We start from the raw sequence: 18,323 nt of genomic DNA on the forward strand, positions 1-18,323 counted from the left end.
AGAGTGTACCTCAAATCTCAGTTAAGTTATCCTTAGTATTCTTTTCTACTTACAGGTTTCACAAAAGCATGTATTTGAAATATTTCTTTCAGGTTTCACAAAAGCATGTCTTTAAAATATTTCTTTCGCAACTGGTCCAACAGTAGTTATCAGCTTTTTTAGGCTTAAAATACGGTAGTACAAAAACCATTTTACTTCCTGCCTACAATAAAGCATCTTACTTTGCAATGGAAAACAGAAATGCTAAGAGTATGCTGAGGTTTGTCGTTTGGATTTGTTGGGGGTTTTTTTGTTTGGGTTGGTTTTTTGGGGGGTTGTTTTGTTTAGTTTGTTTGTTGGGTTTTTTGGCTTGGTTTGGTTTCATTTTCTGGGGTTTGTTTGTTTGTTTGTTTGTTTGTTTGTTTGTTTGTTTTTTGCTGTTACCAGTAAATCTGTTAACAGCATTTAACCTTTGTTTAAAGTTTGCAACTGTTTACTGTCAACACTGAGTTGAGAGAATATCTAGGAATTTTTGTACTGTTCAGGTAAGAATGATAGGGTTCTTGACTTGCTTGCTAAAGGCTAGTGAAGGAAAATTGTTTTTGTTTGTTGGGAGTTTTTTTTTTTTCTTTACATTCTATGTTATCTTGGGGAAGTAGCAGAGCTAATTTTTGTACTATGCATCCAATAGCAATCTCTAGTTCAGTGGGTTTGCTTCTTTCTTTCAGGATGCTTGAAATTTACTTCCAAAGAGTATTACTTCTGAAAATAAATTTGATTTTTTGTTTGCCTCTATGGCCATTTTTTCTGACGTACCATGTACTTCAGACTAAACATTCACATGACCAAAATTTATGTGTTTTAGTTTTCTTGGTAGACAACCTAGGTAAAAGATGCCTTCCGCAGGGAATGTGGTAATCAGACAAAAATTAGCGTGCAATACCTGATGTGATGACATAGTCTATCATCGAATCAGAGCAGTGCATGACAAGGATGCCAAAGAATCAAAGGCAAAGAGTGAAAACCTGTATCTGAAGCTGATGTTTTACTGTATTTTTATGTTCAACACTATGGGCACATCCTTTTCCACATGAGTAAAACAGAAGAGCTGTTACAAAAAAAAAAACAAAACCCAAAGCAATTACATGAAGAAAGAGTAGACTCTGTAATAGTGAGCTTGTCTTTTAAACATGCATTTTTCATTATTTTTTGTGCATTAACTGTAATGACAAGTAGATTTTTGACTTGAGCTTGTTAAATCATTTTTCTTTGAGACATATAGCATAATTTTACATATATTTCATGGCCATTTGAAATATGCTTATTTCCACAGTATGAAGTACCATGCACAATTAGCATTGCTTTTTAATTCAATTTTCAACAGTTAAATGAAGTCCATCACAGTTTGTGTTAACATTTTGTGTATCTGTAGTTTTGTCTTATGCAAAGTTGTGGTGTTTCCTTGAAGCTGTATTATCATATCTTTCTTATTATGTTTGGTTTTAGAATGCTTTTCTGTATGCTTAGAATTTCAAAGGTTAATGAGGGAAATCTCCTTTATTTTCCTCTCTGTGTACCATCATCACTGACAGTTTCTAAAAGAAGTGTCTTAGCAGCTAATTGGTGCTGAAAGAAGTCAAAGATTCTGTTGTCATCCACTGAACAAGTGGTTTATGTGTTTATGCATGAGGACCTGCTGACTTGCAAAGAATGGTTAATGAAAACAGGACACTAATTTGCCTGTTTAATAGAATTTGCAGGTGGGAGACAATTGGGAGACTATCAGAGTAAACAGATTATCCTTTTCAGTCAAAAAGCTTGGCTCTCTTAATTGCTTAGGTATAAATTAATTAAACTCCTTGGAGTGGTGGTGGGAATTCCCAAATAGCAAAAAGGTATATGAACAACAAAAATCATTTCCTGAGAAGTTCAGAGCTATTTTCCGTACAAGAGCTTTTTTTTGTGTGACCACAGACTGCTCCATATCCAATTCTGAAAGGGCCAAACAGAAGTAAATATTCGAAAGTTCAGCTTTGTGAACCTTTTCAGTTCAGGATCAGCACTGATCTGTTCTGGGAGAGAGGAGGCAGGAGCACACAGCTGGAGTGGAGGACATGGGTTACCCATCACATGAGCACAGGACTGACAGTGATGAGTTTTCCTGGTTTTGCATGTCCAGAATAATCAAGGCCAAAAAAAATAATTGGAATGTTTGGGAGCAGACCTACTGCTACAAACACCAATTCTCTTTCCTGCTGAGAAGTATATAGGACAGAGATGTTCATGTGGGGGAGAGGGGGCTGATGGGCTGATTCATCATAACAAGAAAGAATTACACTTGGAGAGTTTTGGGCTCTAAAGATTGTGCTTATATGCATTTTACATATATTGTAACTGTAGTAGTTGAATGTGTTCCAGGTCTACTCCATTTTACATGAAAGTGTCCATTTGTCTTTCTCTTTGGTGAGTCTTCCACCCCAGCAGAGCACTCAGTGGAGTATGTCTGGCTGCTTTTTAGTGTGCAGTGCAAAAGTTAAAATTTGTGTAAAAATATCCTTTCACCATGCTTTTAGGGACAAAAAAAAAGAAAAGAAAAAAAAATACAAAAACGGGGTTTTATCTCAATCAGTAATACAGTAGCCTGTCACAGTTCAGTAGGAAAAACAGGCCTAATGGTTGCTGAGATTAGAAATAGCTTTAAGGGGCATTATACATCATTATAACACAGTGACATAGTGAAGCTTAATAGGCACTACAACATCCTTTTTGTTTTTATGTTTCCCTGAACACTCAGTTCTGTGACAGGTGGCTATTCCTGTGTAAATTTACCCAATTATATTTGTGTAGCAGCCCTGAAAAATCCTTAATATATTAACCATTAAAAGTCACTGACAGTCTTTGGAGAAATGTTTAAGTGTGCCTGTGTGAGTAGCGGGTTTGAATGATACGTTGTTTATTAGGTAATTTATAGACATTATATTTAGTAGATGTATGCAAATTTGATAAAATATGCATTTTCCATTGCATAGTTAACATATTCTCTTTTATTATATTCTATTTATGTTTTCCCAAGAGCAGTGAGGGAGAGGAAGGAAGTTAAGTTTTAGTTGAGCATTTTGTTTTGTAGGCATTGGCAACACAAAACATTTAGCTAGTTTTATTGAAAAACAATAGTTTCAAATATTAAGTTGCCTTTACTGCTTATCTCTAAAGTGTTTATATCGTGGGAGTTTCTAGTGTGAGCAAATACAGTGCTGCAATTGAAGGCACCTCTTCAAACAAGAAATAAGGATGTTTAGTTTAGTGATTAAAAATGGAAATGTTATTATTGAGAATCCATTCTTTAGAAATTTTCTGATGTTTTTTGATAGTTCAGTAAGCTATGGGCCTTTTCCACATTAATCAAAACTTTTCTTTATTCGTATCTTGTAGGCTTTGCCTCCAAATTCAGCCCAACTATTCATCTAAGATTTGAAAGACATTTCTGTGGAATGTAGTATATTGACAGACTCAAATAAGTCAACTTACTATATAGAAAGGTCTCTTTGCCGTTCCTGAGTTGGGTGGGCAAAAAAATAAATTGAAGTAAAATTGTACCATGAGGCTACAAAACAGTTTCAGGATTTTTTGAAATCTAATTAAGTGGATCTCCAGGGTAAATAGACTACTATGGAATCTATTGCCTGGAGACAGTTTCATATTATTATGAATTTTAACCTTTCTTTGCAAGTCCTGAACTTGTGGTATGTCATAAAGACACCTCCCAAGAGTATAAATACATTTCTGTAGTATCTACCATAGCAACAATGTTGAAAATACTGCATAAAATTAAATGGTAAGATTTGTAAGGATATTTGAACTAGGCAAATAGAATAGGCAAATTGTTTACAGTAGATGAAAAGAAATTATTTATTGCATAAAGAAAAATTCCTGTTTTCAAAGGATGTTTGAAGTACCTGCATATAATTGAGTGGCCTTTGAATTTACTCAGTAATGTCTTCTGGCATGGTCAGTTGTTATTCTTATCATGAATGTATTCATGGTTTTATATTTTAGGAGTGCTTAGACAACTAAACCCCACATTTATATCTGACCCTTCATCTTTATTCAGTTCTTTATCTATTCAGCAGTCAGCATTAGTAGTAAGTAGTAATAACTGATACGCTGAGTTCTCTCAAACCTCCAAACCCCACATACAATCTTATATGGCTGTTGCCATTTGCTGCAGGGATACAATGAGTGGCTCTGGCATGGGCACCCCACTCCCAGAAGTGGAAGGGTGTGTGCAAAGACTCTTGTCTCCATAGGGTCGGGTTGGGTCCTGACACAGTGGCTGCAGGCAGCGCCAGTGGCAGCACTGTCCTTGGAAAGAGTCAAGGAAGAAGCAGCACCAGCAACCCAAACAGGGGCATGACAAAGAGGCAGAGACAGCTGCAGCAGCAGCTGCTGCCTGGCAAGAGTGTGAGGGGAAGGGAACAGCAGTAGGTGCAGGATGGGATGAAGGGAGGAAAAAGGCCTCAGCTGAAGCTCTAAACTGGGGACATTGAGAAGTTACAGCAGCAGAAGCCTTCCTGGCTTTTGGCAGTTCTCCATCCCAGCTGCCTTCTGCTGTGACTGAGGCTGCTGCATGGCCTGTGAATGGTTTCTCTAGGTCTGTGCACCATGGCTGGGGAAGGCCTGGTGTAGCGCCTGTAGGAGGGCACGTGATGACTTGTATTGCATTGTCAAATGGAGTCATCTTCTTTAACTCAGGGGTGCAATCCCCTGGGGAATGTCATCATCAGAAACTGAAGTATCTGGGAGGTGTATGTGCTTCCCCAGATAGGTTACAGGTGATGAGGACGTTTTCAGGATTGCGATTCCTGACTCGGGTTCCCAGAGCATGGTTTGTCTTTTTTAATTGTGTCCTCCTTAGGGACAGCATGTGATGAGGAAGCCCACACCTCATTTCTGCCTGAAATTTTACTCTCTGAAAGCCAAGTATTGCAGTGTTGGTCATGGAAACACAAAGCTTCTGCGTGCCGAAGCCCTTTTCGCTGAAACAGACCTTAAGAAGTTTTTCTGTGGTAACGCAAGTCTTCTGTAACAGAATCAGAAATTTCATGACTGAAAAGAAAAAAAAGTGGTGTTAATTTTCTTTTCCTAAACTGCAGTAATTCTTAGAATGCTGATTTGTCCAGGACCCATGAAAACTTAAGAATCCTTTTCCTTTTAAATAAGTTGAACTTTTCTAAGTTTATCTGCTGTCCTTTTCAGTGAGCAGCCATAGACAAAAGAGGTATTGTCCTCCTGTGAGACACACCTAGGCAGGGTACCACCGACTTACTGATTGAGGAGGAGGACTGTGGGTGGGGTAGTGTCCTGTGTTTTTCTCAGGGTTACGAGGTTTTTTTATCATCACCAATAATCTGTCATAAAGTTGTAATTAATAGTTTTTGTGGCCATAATGTAACCTGGAGGAGTTGCTTTAGATATCGGAGAAAACAATGAAGAATATCGATGGCTATTCTGGGTAAATCAGTGAGTCAGTAGAAAACATTTTGTTGATTTTTGTATTTGGTAGGTAGTCAGGGGATACTGCAATCACCCCACAGTTGGTCTCCTTGCCAGCTGGCATTACAAGTGGATCAGCATAATTAATTTCAAAATCAGTCAGCAGATTATACTGGGCAACATTTGCTTCTGAAAAATACATGAAATAATAGAAATCTTTGGTTCAACTCAAGTCTCTCCATTTCCTTATCTCATCAGCTTTACAGATTTCTTTATTTTATGTCTAATATCCGCTGGCAGGGGTGGTATTTTGCCTGCTACATTAACAGATGCTGATCAGTGTAACAGTTTGTTGAAAGCTGAACACAAAATCTCATTCTGAGCTGGTGGGAGAGCCCCAGTCTTGCAGCTGTAGGAGAAGAAAGAGTCATGATTTACAGAAGAATAAGGCACTGGCACATTGCAGACACCAGAAACAGTAGTATAATTCACAGTAGAATTGTGATGGTGACAAGTGACGTGTTTTCCAGACTGTCATCTGCCCTCATGTGTTGTTTGTTTTCATTGTAGTGTGGGAGATTCATGTTTTGTATACTGTTGCATACATATAGAACATCAGCCTGTGTACTTCTCCATGTCTCAGTAGTTCAGCCTGCTTGACAAAGAAGACATGCAGGTGAATGGATGTTCACACATGATTTCTCTGAGTTGGGCAGTTCTCCTTGGCTTTACCAGTTACTCCGAGAATATGACCTGAAAATAGGTTTCCATTCCGAAAGTACCTTTTTAAATTTTTTAGTAATAATTTTCCCCACAACCGTCTTCCTTAAAAATGAACACTGTGGTCTTTGATTCTTCTAAGATCACCTTTCTTTCAGTATGCCCTGCATGGTGCATTATATGTATGGACACGTTTGTATTGCCTGGTGGTTTTATAACAAGAAGGTACATCATGTAACAGAATCACTAAATCACAGAATCACTGGGTTGGAAGACACCTTCAAGATCATTGAGTCCAACCCATGCCCTAACACCTCAACTAAACCATGAAACTGAGTGCCATGTCCAGTCTTTTTTTAAACACATCTCCCTGAGCAGGCCATTCCAGTACTTTATCACTCTTTCAGTAAAAAACTTTTTCCTGTGATCCAACCTATATTTCGCTTGGTGCAGCTTAGGTCTGCATCCTCTTGTTCTGTCAGTTCCTGCCTGAAGAAAGAGACCACCCCACCTGACTACAGCCACCTTTGAGGAAGTTGTAGAGAGTGATAAGGTCACCTCTGAGTCTCCTTTTCCCCCAAATAGAGCCTCTTGGCTATGTGTTAGAGGAAACACTAGGTGCTTTTTAGGATGTTGAAAGAATTTATCATCGGTGTGAGCACAAACTCACATGTAATGAATGTCTAATCCTTCACTTTCATGAAAAGACACCAAAATCACTCAAGACACTGTCAGTATTGGCTGATACATATGCAGAGACCTCCTCTGCATATGCAACGATTGTCCTGGTATCTCCAGGATCAGATCAGGAGGCACATTATTGTGAGTAAAAAATCTTCTAACAAAACAATAATTGTAGAATATGATAGTGTTGATCTTAAGTGATACATATTTAATATATTTTCTTTCAGGAGAAGCCACTGACCAAATCTCTGCAACGAGGAGAAGATCCCCAGTTTGATCAAGTAAGACTCTTGAAATTACATTAATTCCATTCCTCAGGCTAAAAGAGAAGTGCATTGGAAGGCATTCTAGTGTCCTTATACTGTTGTTGCATATTGCAGAAGTAATATTTCTTGATGTGCTTTGGTAGAATGATGAGTGGTTTCCTAACCATTCTTGGGTATAAATTGGAAGAATTTTTCCTCTGTTTCCAAGGTCAGTATTTTTCTGCCATAGACCTTGTTACTCTAGATAGCGTATTAGGCACATGTATCGTTTCTTGTCTGTTTCCCCTGATGGGGATCTTGAGGCAAAATTTCTATCTTTTCAAATTACATGATTTTTGAAACATGTGTGTGGCCCCCAATCTTTCTTTTATGAGGTTTCTTTTGTAGTTAATATGAGAGCCTATAGAATTATGGTTGTTGCCATCAGTCTCATCAGTCGAGTTTGCCTCTATAGCTGTGATTCAGCATGGCTTACATCTATGTTGCACTTCAAATAGGCTGAGCCAACCTGTAGTGTTTAAAATTAAGTAGAAGTTCAATTGTCTGGATAAATGCCCATATATGACAAGGTAGATAATTATTAGGAAAATGGTGGGCAGGGAAAAAATATGAAAAATTAAGTAGAGTTTATCTAATTGGTCTGATTTCATTTAGTAGAACAATAAAATTGTAATTAATGAAATGAAATTTATATCTGGCATTAGCTTAATTTATTATGTAAGGGAAATAGGATGAGTGTAAAAATAAAACCAAATAAAACCATATGCACACTTCTATTTGATTATATAAAGCAATTTATTTTTGTCTGCAGTCTTTCTTTTTGTCAGCAACATTTAGAATAACCTATTTTGAAATAAAGGAAGATAGGTTCTAAAGAGTTTAAGTTACATAAAAGATACCAAAACTGTCAAATCTCACTCCCCACAAAGAGGAATGATAAACTCGAGTTATGCCATTGCCGTCACCATTGCTAATGACTCCACATCTGCCCATACCACTGTGCTGCTATCAGGGCCAGAAGCACAGGACAGAAAGAGCAGGTGCAGCAGCAACAGCAACAATTCAAAAGGAAGTCATGACCAATGCCCTAAGATGCAGGTACCATATTGATTGACTTCAGGAGAGGAGATAGGTATAAGTACAACTTCAGAACCTCAGCTGAACATTTATTGAGTTTTCTGCGACATTTCGCCAGAAGTAAAGATGCCTTGTAGACTCCACTGGTATTCACTATGGTTCACTTTGCAATTTTAGCTTGACAATGTGACTCTAGATTGTTCTGTGGCTGCTTTTTGGGGAGAGAGAACCTGCTTGGAGGGCTGCTCAGAGCAGGAGGTGGACAGAGGAGGTGAGACTTCTGCTTCATACCAGGGAGCTTCCTGTCCGTCTCACTGATCACGGAGACGTCGCAGGGAAACCAGCCACTGCAGGCTAAAGGAGGTTCTTTCTGAGTACTGCCTACCTGCCTCACAAAATTCTTTGTGGTATTCTGACCTTAATTTTATATACATATTCTTTTCCTTCCTGTGGGAAGAATGTTACACTCAGATGGGAAAGTAAAACAAATTAAGCCACCCAGATGCAAACCTTGTGATTCTGTTCCTGCAGTGCATTAAACAAACTCATAATGGGTGGCCATGATTTGATTAAATATTTATGGTTTAACAAGTTTTGGCCCTTTAAAAGGAAGAATTGGAAGACTAATACTTCTAGTTATTGGTAAGCAGACAGAAAATTGAGTAATTAAGTCAAGATCATTTAAGGAAAACAGCAAAAGCCTCCTAGAGCGAAACAACTGTGTGTTTACTGCTGTAGCAATTTGCTCTAAATGCAGGCAGGAGAAAAAAAAAAAAAAACAGAGGCAGACCAAGGTAAATTTTTGTTATATATCACATTCATATATCTTTCTGTCCACATATCTGAAATCCTACTTATCTGCAGAGTTGATATAAAAGTACAGTGGTGAGGTTGACTTAGATATCTTGTCAGAAAGCCTTGCTTTCAGTTGCTTGAAATTTTTAGAGCAAGCTATTTTAGCTGAAATTTTCAGAATTTGTCAGCCTCAGGCCAGGTTGCTGGCAATGTTTCCCTTTTCAGTTTTACATTGTTTTCTACTTAAATAACAGTATCAATTTTGAGATGTTCTGGTGCTCCTGGGATTGATGTAGGCCTGTGATCAGCAGATGGGACCTGAACCTGGCTTATGAGCCCATTTTCAAGAACATGGTTCATACTTACCAAATTATTTTAGTTTGGCTAAATCCATACAATCATAGGATGGTTTTAATTGTATTCAAATAGTTTGCATTCAAAGTTCTGTAGTGCACAATACAGTTTTGATAGAACTGAGCTAAAGTAGAGACAGGAAGACAGAGCAAAAATCTTTCTTTACCTGGCATGTTTCACTCACTAGATTATGTGAGTGCATTGCATTATAAAGCTGTTTTTCAAATGATAACATGTCAGAAGTATAAAGCTGTCATGAAAGTATGGATAATAAAATGAAGGTGTGGTCTGCCTGGGAAGATCTGAAGATCATGATATGATGTGGTGCCAAAACCCAAATAAAAAGGCATGTGCTTTTAAGTGAAACCACTCAAGTTTTATTTTTGAAGTTAACGCAAGTATTTAAAGAGTCTATGGGATGAAGGAAGACCAGGTTGGTAATCCCTTACTTCCTTTTTCCAGTTAGGGTGCAGAAAGCTTAGGTGTTTATTTCTGAAACCCATGAAGTCATCTAGCAAAATCAAAAAAGGCCAGCCATGACATTCCTGATATTTTTACTACAGAAATGAAGAGGGGAAAGAGGGACAATCCCCATGAACAAACTTCTTTAAGGCATGTCTAATAATTTTTACTTTCAGTTTTAGGGCATGTAAGTGTCAGACTGTCAAAGGAGCCTACTTTTTTTTCTCTTTTGACATAATCAAAATTATCTCTATTCAATTTGAGTGAAATTGATAAGTAATGCTCAAGTGAGTAGGTCACTAGTTACTTTAAAATATCTGAGCTCAATCTTATAATGATAAATTAAAAAGCAACAAAAATAAGGCATGACCTGATTTAAAACTTGCTTTTTGCAAGTCAGCTTCAGAGGTCGAAAAAACAGCCCAAAAAGTAACTTAACAATGAGCAGAATGGCACTTTGGCTACCCAAAGTAATCAGCATCAAGTTTAGCACTGAAACCCCCAAACCATTTGTGATGGCTATAAGAGCATTGCTTACTACCCCTGAACAGTTCTGTCTCTGGCTCCCTGAGAATCAGCATTTTTTCCTGCCCATTCTTAAACACCATTTCAGGAACATTGGTTGTGATGGTGATGATGGATCCAGGGTCTGGAAACCTGACTGGGCCAGGGCTGTTTCTCTCCACATAGGTGTAGTCAGTGTCTCCTGTTAGGCAGACAGCATGTCTGGCTGCCAGTTGCATCACACTCCTCGAACAAATAATAGGATCTTGAGCAATGTATGAAGTGATGGTACTTATCCTGACTTGCCGAATGTCTCACCATTGGCCCAACAAACTGCATTCCTTACACCTGACTGTGTTTTCCTTTCTAGATGGGCATGTGTATAAAGAAAATATATACAGGAAATTATGTAGGCTTTTTCATATGGTTTTAAATATTTACATAGTATATTTGAAATCATGTTTTGAAAGTCCTTGATTAGACAACTCTAGTTGCCTATTGGCAAAGAGCATTACAGCTCCAGTATTAACATGCTCTGTGTCCCCAGTTACAGAAATGTTATTAAACATTGTACTAGTGAACTATGACTTAAATTTCCTATTACAGGAAACCATAAAGTTGCAGTACATGAAGAGATCAAAAGCTAGCAAAAACCCATAATTCTCCAAGAGGGTTATCCTCACCTAAGGAAACATTTTTATTACTCTTTTCTCAGCCTCTACTAATGTATCGTTTGTTCTTACCACGGTGTATAAATGTTCCATGAACTGACAACACTGGAGGCAGAAGAAGGGCACTGTGTAATCTTGGACTGAGCTACAGGCTGCTTTCCATATAAAAACACAAAATGAATATAGTGTTTTGGCCATGGAAGTGAAAATTTAACACGAAGGCTTAGTTTTCATGTGAAGTTATCTATCTGAGGTGCCTGTTGCAGAAGTTTCAGTATAAACTGCACAAAAGCTTATTCTTGTTACAGTTTTACTGCTCTCTTCTTAGATGTGCACTAGGTTGGAGACTACAGATTGGAAAGCAAAAAATTTTAATCTTTTATATACTTTTAGGAGATTAAAACAAAAAAAATCAGCCAAGGTAAAGGAAACTGAAATTAATAGTAACAATAATAAAGAAGTGGAAAATGCAATAAATAAATAAGGCATTAAGCAGCATACTAATGATAAAGTGTCCTTTTTCACAACAGCCTAAATGTGATTAATGATGTGCTGATAATGATTCTTATCCAATACTGTTGTTTAGAGGTAGTTAGTTAATACTGATATCATTGTCATTGCAGTAGCACTGCAGTTGGCCACTTTTGTATTTTCCCTTTCCCTGAGTTTTACACATTCATCTTCATCACCAGAAAAAGGCACAGGGTAGAGAAAGCATAAGAAATGGTGGTCATGAGGTCATAAAATAACCTTTGGCTCCTGGTCAGAGATTTGGGTTCAAGCAGTGTGTAAAGAAGTACATCTGAAGGCAAAATTAAAGGTAACACTTTCAGAACTGAATTTGCTGTCCACTAAAAATAAGTGGGTTTTCATGTAAACTGTTATGCTGGCAGTAAAATAGCTATAAACATTGGTGCTGTATAACCATGCTAGCTGAAATTGCCCATCCACAAAATTATGGTAGTAAATAGTCCTGCTTTCTTTTTTTGTCTCACAGAGTCAAGGCCATTAATGAAAACTAGAGAGTTCAGCTTGGATAGTTATCGGTTTTAACCATTTCGAGGGAGATTTAACTTCACAGCATAGTCCAAAAACACTGCTTAGAACAAAGATGTGAATGAAAGGAGATCTCCACAGTCACAAATGCATTCAGCAGCACTGATAGAAAGTGTAAAACCTTACTTGTGCTTGTCTATTATTTAGAATCTACACAACAACAATTTGAAGATAAAATATGCAGACACTGCGCAAAAAACAGAGTCACAAGAAATAAATCAAGACTATGCAAAAATGAAGTACTGCAATCATGTTTTTATTAAAATGACAATAAAATGTCCATTCAACATACATTATTGACATATGTGGTATAGAAAAAGAATGCTGGTCCAAAAAATTAATGACACTGTTGGAAATTGGGTGCAGTTTTGAATATATTTGGTGTTAAAGCACACATAAATTCATTAGTGAAATAAAAAGGTAATCATATCAATTTGCTGTTAGTGGAAACATTTCTTATATTTAAATTTTGACAATATAACAAGAGTTTTATGAAAGTATATAAATTGTAGTGAGCTGTCTGAGCAGAATTTCATTAAATTTACTCTTGCATTTTAATCCAAAATAAATATTAAACATTTACATAAAGTATATTTAATGCTCTGTGAACACAGGTTTTAAACAGCTCCCTACTTGTGCAGCTTTCTTATCCTTAAGCTATACAGTAGGTAGTTCATTTATGATGGAAGAATATGATCATTTGTCCAACAAGGACATATTTGTACATCTGTGCACTCCCTTTCAGGAGCAGCACAGAGCTAGAATTCATCTCACTCCTGGACTTACTTCCAGTAAATGAAAGGGTTGAGTAACCGGCATGCTGGCTAGACTTCCCTCCCTTCCTGTTCCCTGAGAGCCAGGTCTTTTCCCAGTCCACCCTTCCTTCCTGTCTTAAAAGTGCAATGACAGAAAGATTAAAAAAAAAATAGAAGGGAAAAAAAAAGCTATATTGACTTTTTGTCCCAAATGAAGGCAGACACTGTAAATTCAGCAGAGAAAGTATGGCATAAGAAGATTTAACAGGAGTTACTTGGACTTTTTCTGGTGAAATTGTATAGGTGGGATTTAGAGAACAGCTGTGTTAAGTATGTCAGTGAACATGCAGAAAGACCTGATTGAAACAACTTTTCATTTATAGTTAGATACTGTGATTTCTGAAAAGATATTTAGGTCTGTTTGAGGACAGACTTTTTAGTAGGGCCGATAGACAAAGGACTAAGGCTCGGAGTGTTAAACTAAAAGAGGGTCAATTTTTATTTACTAGAAGGAAGATATTTTTTACTGTAAGGCTGGAGCAGGTTGCCCAGAGAAGCTGTGGATGCCTCATCCCTGGTTGGTTGAAGCCAGGTTGGCTGAAGCTTTGATCAGCCTGGTCTAGTGGAAGGTGTCCCTGCCAGTGTTGGGGAGGTTGGAACTAGATGACCAGTAAGGTCCCTTCCAACCCCAACCATTGTGTGATTCCATGATTTTATCATTCTTTTCTGATCTTCCCTAGGAAACCCATTTTCATTGTATTTCGTCATTAACAGGCAGTGTTGTGCTAACTTCATTAAAAGTTTTGGAAAACAGGAGAGAAGTGAGTTGGTATAGTTTGCCCTGACACCAGGTGATTAATTTTTTCTGAGTATTTATCTGAAGCCTTAACACTAGAAGGCTTTGGTATAATTGAGCCTGAAGTCCTATAGTAATTCTTTATGAAAGGCCTCCTGTCACTTCTGCAAGCAGTTGCTTCATGATACCTTCCACAGCAACTTGTTTCATATTTCAGGTAATAAAATTTATTGCGAAGACTAGATTGAAAATTTTCTAAAACTACTACTTTTGTGGAAACTTTTAATTTAGCCGAGGCAGTTGCTATATCTTTCTAATGCAGCATATTTAATGAATAATAATGCGTCATCCTCAAAGTGTCTCACTAACTTTAGTCCACAACATCACTGTGAATTAGTTAAATCTTGAGGCTGAAAAACTGCAAAAGAGATTCAGAATTACTCATCTAGACTAGGTGTCATCTACAGAAGTTCTCAGTTAAGGCTGTAGTAATATTTGGGAATGCTTGGTTTGCCAGTTTTGCTCTTGTCTTAGTCACAGAATTCACACAAGTTTGATGTTACATGAGACATTAAACTCTATTGTTTTTCCACAAGCATTGAAACGTGCTGGTTTAAGTTTAAACAGGTGGATAAACCTGACAGTTAATTACATAATCAGGGTACTTGGCATGTAGTACACACTTCAGCTCTTCACTCCTGATACTCAGCCCTTTGCAGGATCAAGCCCTGCATGATCTTGAGGTGGTCAAAAATCTCCAGATCACTAATTTCTTCCTTATTTTAAATTGTTGTTTTTAATTTTAGTTTCTTAGAATGTCCACAAATGCTGTAGCTGTGAACATTCAGTTGCAATACATGTATTATCCTGTTGTATAAATGGGGTTTTTTTCACTCTACTTTGTGATCTTTTCATGTTTTGTAGCTTTTTTTTTCCTGTAATAGGATGTTTAAGTCACAATTCAGTCCAACATGCTCAGTAACATTTCTGTAATTGCGCAGTAATCTTCTTATCTGGTATGCCACTAGAGCTGTTTAACCAGCAGCCTCTAAGAAATAATTCTAAACTATTCTTGGGGTTTTTTTGCCCACAAAGACACAAGAAACTCTAAACATTTTCCCATAGATAAAAGAGAAGTTTTCAGGATTTTTTCAAAGTTCTCAGGTGTGTGAGTCTAACAGTAAGATTCATGGTCAGTTGATTAAAATTATTGAAGAACTTGTGGTGTTTCTCAATATATTCTGAGCTTCAGGGGAGGCATCCAGCAGTCGGATATAACCCCTGAAGATGGTACCTCTGATTCATTACATTTTCTTTCCTTACAATCTGTTTGAACTCAAATCAACATTGTGTAAAAATAAAAATAACCTGCTTGAAAAACTAGATGATTTTCTAGTATGTTGAAAGATGTTATGCAAGACTTTAATGCATTTTAATATCATTGATATGAAGACTCTATCGAACATACACTCCACTGTTGCATTTCTGTTTATGTTTTATGGAATCATAGATTCATTTAGGTTGGAAAAGACCTTTGAGATCATCAAGTTCAAACTTGGCACAAACAAACCCAACACTTCCAAGTCGAAACACTAAACTATGTTCCTACATGACATCCACACATCTTTTTAAGACAGGAAATGCAGAATATTAAGTCACTGCTTGTACCATAGTTCTCAAAAAAAGGATGAAAACAAGAAAGAACAATTGAGTTAGTACTTTTTTTGAGGAGAGCAAACTTGAACAGCATTTCATTTGTTGGTTCATTGTGTTTTCCCAATAGGTTATAAGCTCAATGAGCTCACTTTCAGAATATTGTCTACCCTCTATCCTGCGCACTTTGTTTGATTGGTATAAAAGGCAGAATGGCATAGAAGATGAATCCCATGAGTACAGACCAAGAACAAGCACTAAATCCAAAAGGTATGATTTTGAATATGCGTAATTTATAAACTCTAAGGTAAACTGTGTTATATTTCACCCATCAGCTTTTGTGAGGTAGCAGTTGCTTCTTCCTGGAACTCTTCTCTTGGCTTCTTGATGGATGGAATAGTTGTGTCTTACACATTACACTCCTCATATTTCAAACAACAGTGCTGTTGTAATTGTCCTACTGGTATTTTGGATGCTTTCATGTCATTTAAATACCAATTTGTATAAACTGTATTTACTCAAGTGATTGGGCAGTAATTCTGTGCCACTTAAAAGAATGTTTCCTCTATATTCTGCTTAGACATAAAAAATTCACATATACCTGCCCTCAATCCCAAAACTTGAGAATCAGTCAGAGAGTTTTAGCAACATACCTCTTAAAAGTAACAAGCACACAAAAATAATGATTTCAGTAGTTCCTCAGTGATAAGGCAGCACACTGATCTTGGTTATATTGAGGTCTGGCAGTATGGTTCAGGTATATTCTTCAAACTTTGAGTTTGTCTGAATACTTCAGTACTACATTTACACACCTCAATGAAACAGCAGAAGAATCAACACTGTCAGACCTGGTGTTCAGACGTGCATAGGAAATTCTTCGCATTGGGGTTCTATTATAACCCAGTAACTACAAAAGGCAGTAGTTGGCTGGAACAAAGGGGTAGAGGCTACGTTTAGATACCAAGGTAGAAATGAACCTGAATTAGACTCTTTATGTCAGTAGAAGTAAGCAGAATGAAGACACACAGTTCATTAATTAGATGTCTGCTTTTGGGTGAGATGAATTCTTGACTTGAACTGCTTCTTTCTCTCAACTTGTTCCACAACTACCTGCTCATAAATAGCTGTCTTTGGGAACTCCGAAAATTTAGTAGAAAGTCAGTTTAGCAGTGAAACAAGACCACTCTGTCGATTGGGAGTGTTACAAGAAAGACTGTATAACAAGTCCTTTCTCCAGTTAATGTAAAACCAAAGGAAACCAAAATGCAAATAACTTGCTTCCTCACTGATCAAGCCATGCTCTTAAATGCCTGTTTTATTACAAACATATAAGTACATTTGAAATCACTAAAACTCTCAATGTTTATAAGAATTGTGCTGAATTTACATAAAAATCTCACTGAAATCATGTTAAATGCTTCAACTGGACTGCAGAACTGTTTCTTTAATGTTTAAGTTAACAAAAAGTACTATATATTTTATGTTTTTTCAGTACACTTTGAAACTTTGATCAGTTGATTCAAATAGGTATATTTTATATATACCTATATACCTAAGTATATGGGTATATTTTGGTATTTTTATTGGAAACTATTAATCTCAGACTTTTATTCCTCTGTGTTGTTCTGTACAAGAAATGTGTTTGAAAATTTTGACAAGTATTGCCAAAGTTAAAAAATTAACACTGGAACAGTTTTTAAGAGATAATATAGTTTGGTTGTGAATTCTCCATTGGTGCTTTTAAGGCATTTTTCATAATTCATGACAAGTCTAAATATGAATTTGGTAACACGAAGTTACAGTTGCCTCCAAAGTGTAATTAAGAATGGTCTAAATGGTGTCATCAGCAAGGAATTTGAAATTAAATCTATTTGTTAGAATACAGAACCCACAAGTTTCCTTGATTTTGGGGTTTTGGGGGGTTTGTTTGTTTTTTATTGTTGTGGATCTTTAACTGGAAAAAAAAAGGGAGGAAATGGTTAAGTGCTATTCAAGCACTTGAAAGAACATCACAGTAACAAGTTAGATTTGGTCTGTCTATCTCAGATTTTAAGAACGTAACAGTACATTACTTTCTGAAATGCTGGACTGCAGTTTAAAAGGTAGAACACAATTCCCTGTTATCTGTATTTATGTAGTTGAAGAGGGCATATAATATGAATTATGACACTTCTCCAAAATATTGTGTTTCTTGGTTTGATTTTGCAGTGATGAACAGCAGAGGGACTATTTAATGGAGAGAAGAGATCTGGCTATTGATTTTATTTTTTCTTTAGTATTAATTGAAGTTTTGAAACAGGTAGGAGTTCTTAAATTATCCACTAACTAATAAATGATGGCAATTACCAATGCAAGTGAATTTTGGGATTCTTCTTTCTATTTGCATCTTTAAGATTATAATAAAAACATGAAGTACATCCTGCATGCTTCTTCATTGCTGTCTTTCTTGCACCTGTATGATACATAGCTTTCTCTACTCATACAGACCTTACTTCTGCCAAGTTTTTGAAGCTAAAGTATTCCTCTTCAAAATTTAATAAACATTAAATGGCTGGTTCATTTTAGCTATTTTGTTAGCTACATTCCAGTTTAAACTGATATATTTCTGAATGGATGTTATCCTTGAGTAATACTAGCACTAGTGTAATATATGTGTACTTATTATATTTTATTATATGTTTTCAGATTCCACTTCATCCTGTAATAGACAGTTTGGTAAATGATGTTATTAACTTGGCTTTCAAGCACTTTAAGTACAAAGAAGGGTAAGGCTCTTTTTCATGCAAAAATTCTTTGAAAAAATACTTTCTTATTTTTTAATCGTTGTGCTTTAAACAGTATGTTTTCTCAGCTGAGAATTCTTTCTTGTCTCTTGCTAGGTACCTTGGTCCTAACACTGGAAATATGCACATTGTTGCAGATTTGTATGCAGAAGTAATAGGTGTTCTAGCTCAAGCAAAGTAAGCCAAATTCAATATATTATTTCCTCCATAAATATAACAAAGTCTACTTGCTTAGCATGTGAATATTCTGATTTTCTCACTTTCTTTAAGTATTC

The 18,323-nt window shown here is 36.6% G+C and overlaps 1 protein-coding gene across 8 annotated transcripts in view; it reads left to right on the top strand.

The window, feature by feature from the left end:
- Positions 1-18,323, top strand: part of FRY (FRY microtubule binding protein) — a 177,553-nt gene that overhangs the window by 55,333 nt on the left and 103,897 nt on the right. For all 8 annotated transcript variants that reach the window (XM_066175979.1, XM_066175971.1, XM_066175974.1 and 5 more), the window contains exons 3-7: positions 7,104-7,157; positions 15,396-15,535; positions 17,474-17,564; positions 17,951-18,030; positions 18,145-18,225. In XM_066175979.1, the coding sequence (XP_066032076.1) occupies positions 7,104-7,157; positions 15,396-15,535; positions 17,474-17,564; positions 17,951-18,030; positions 18,145-18,225 (446 nt within the window). The remainder of the gene's footprint in view (positions 1-7,103; positions 7,158-15,395; positions 15,536-17,473; positions 17,565-17,950; positions 18,031-18,144; positions 18,226-18,323) is intronic.

This window comes from Chamaea fasciata, unplaced genomic scaffold, assembly GCF_029207755.1.
Source record: "Chamaea fasciata isolate MVZ Bird 193981 ecotype frontalis unplaced genomic scaffold, bChaFas1.0.hap1 SCAF_2, whole genome shotgun sequence".
NCBI lineage: Eukaryota > Metazoa > Chordata > Aves > Passeriformes > Sylviidae > Chamaea > Chamaea fasciata.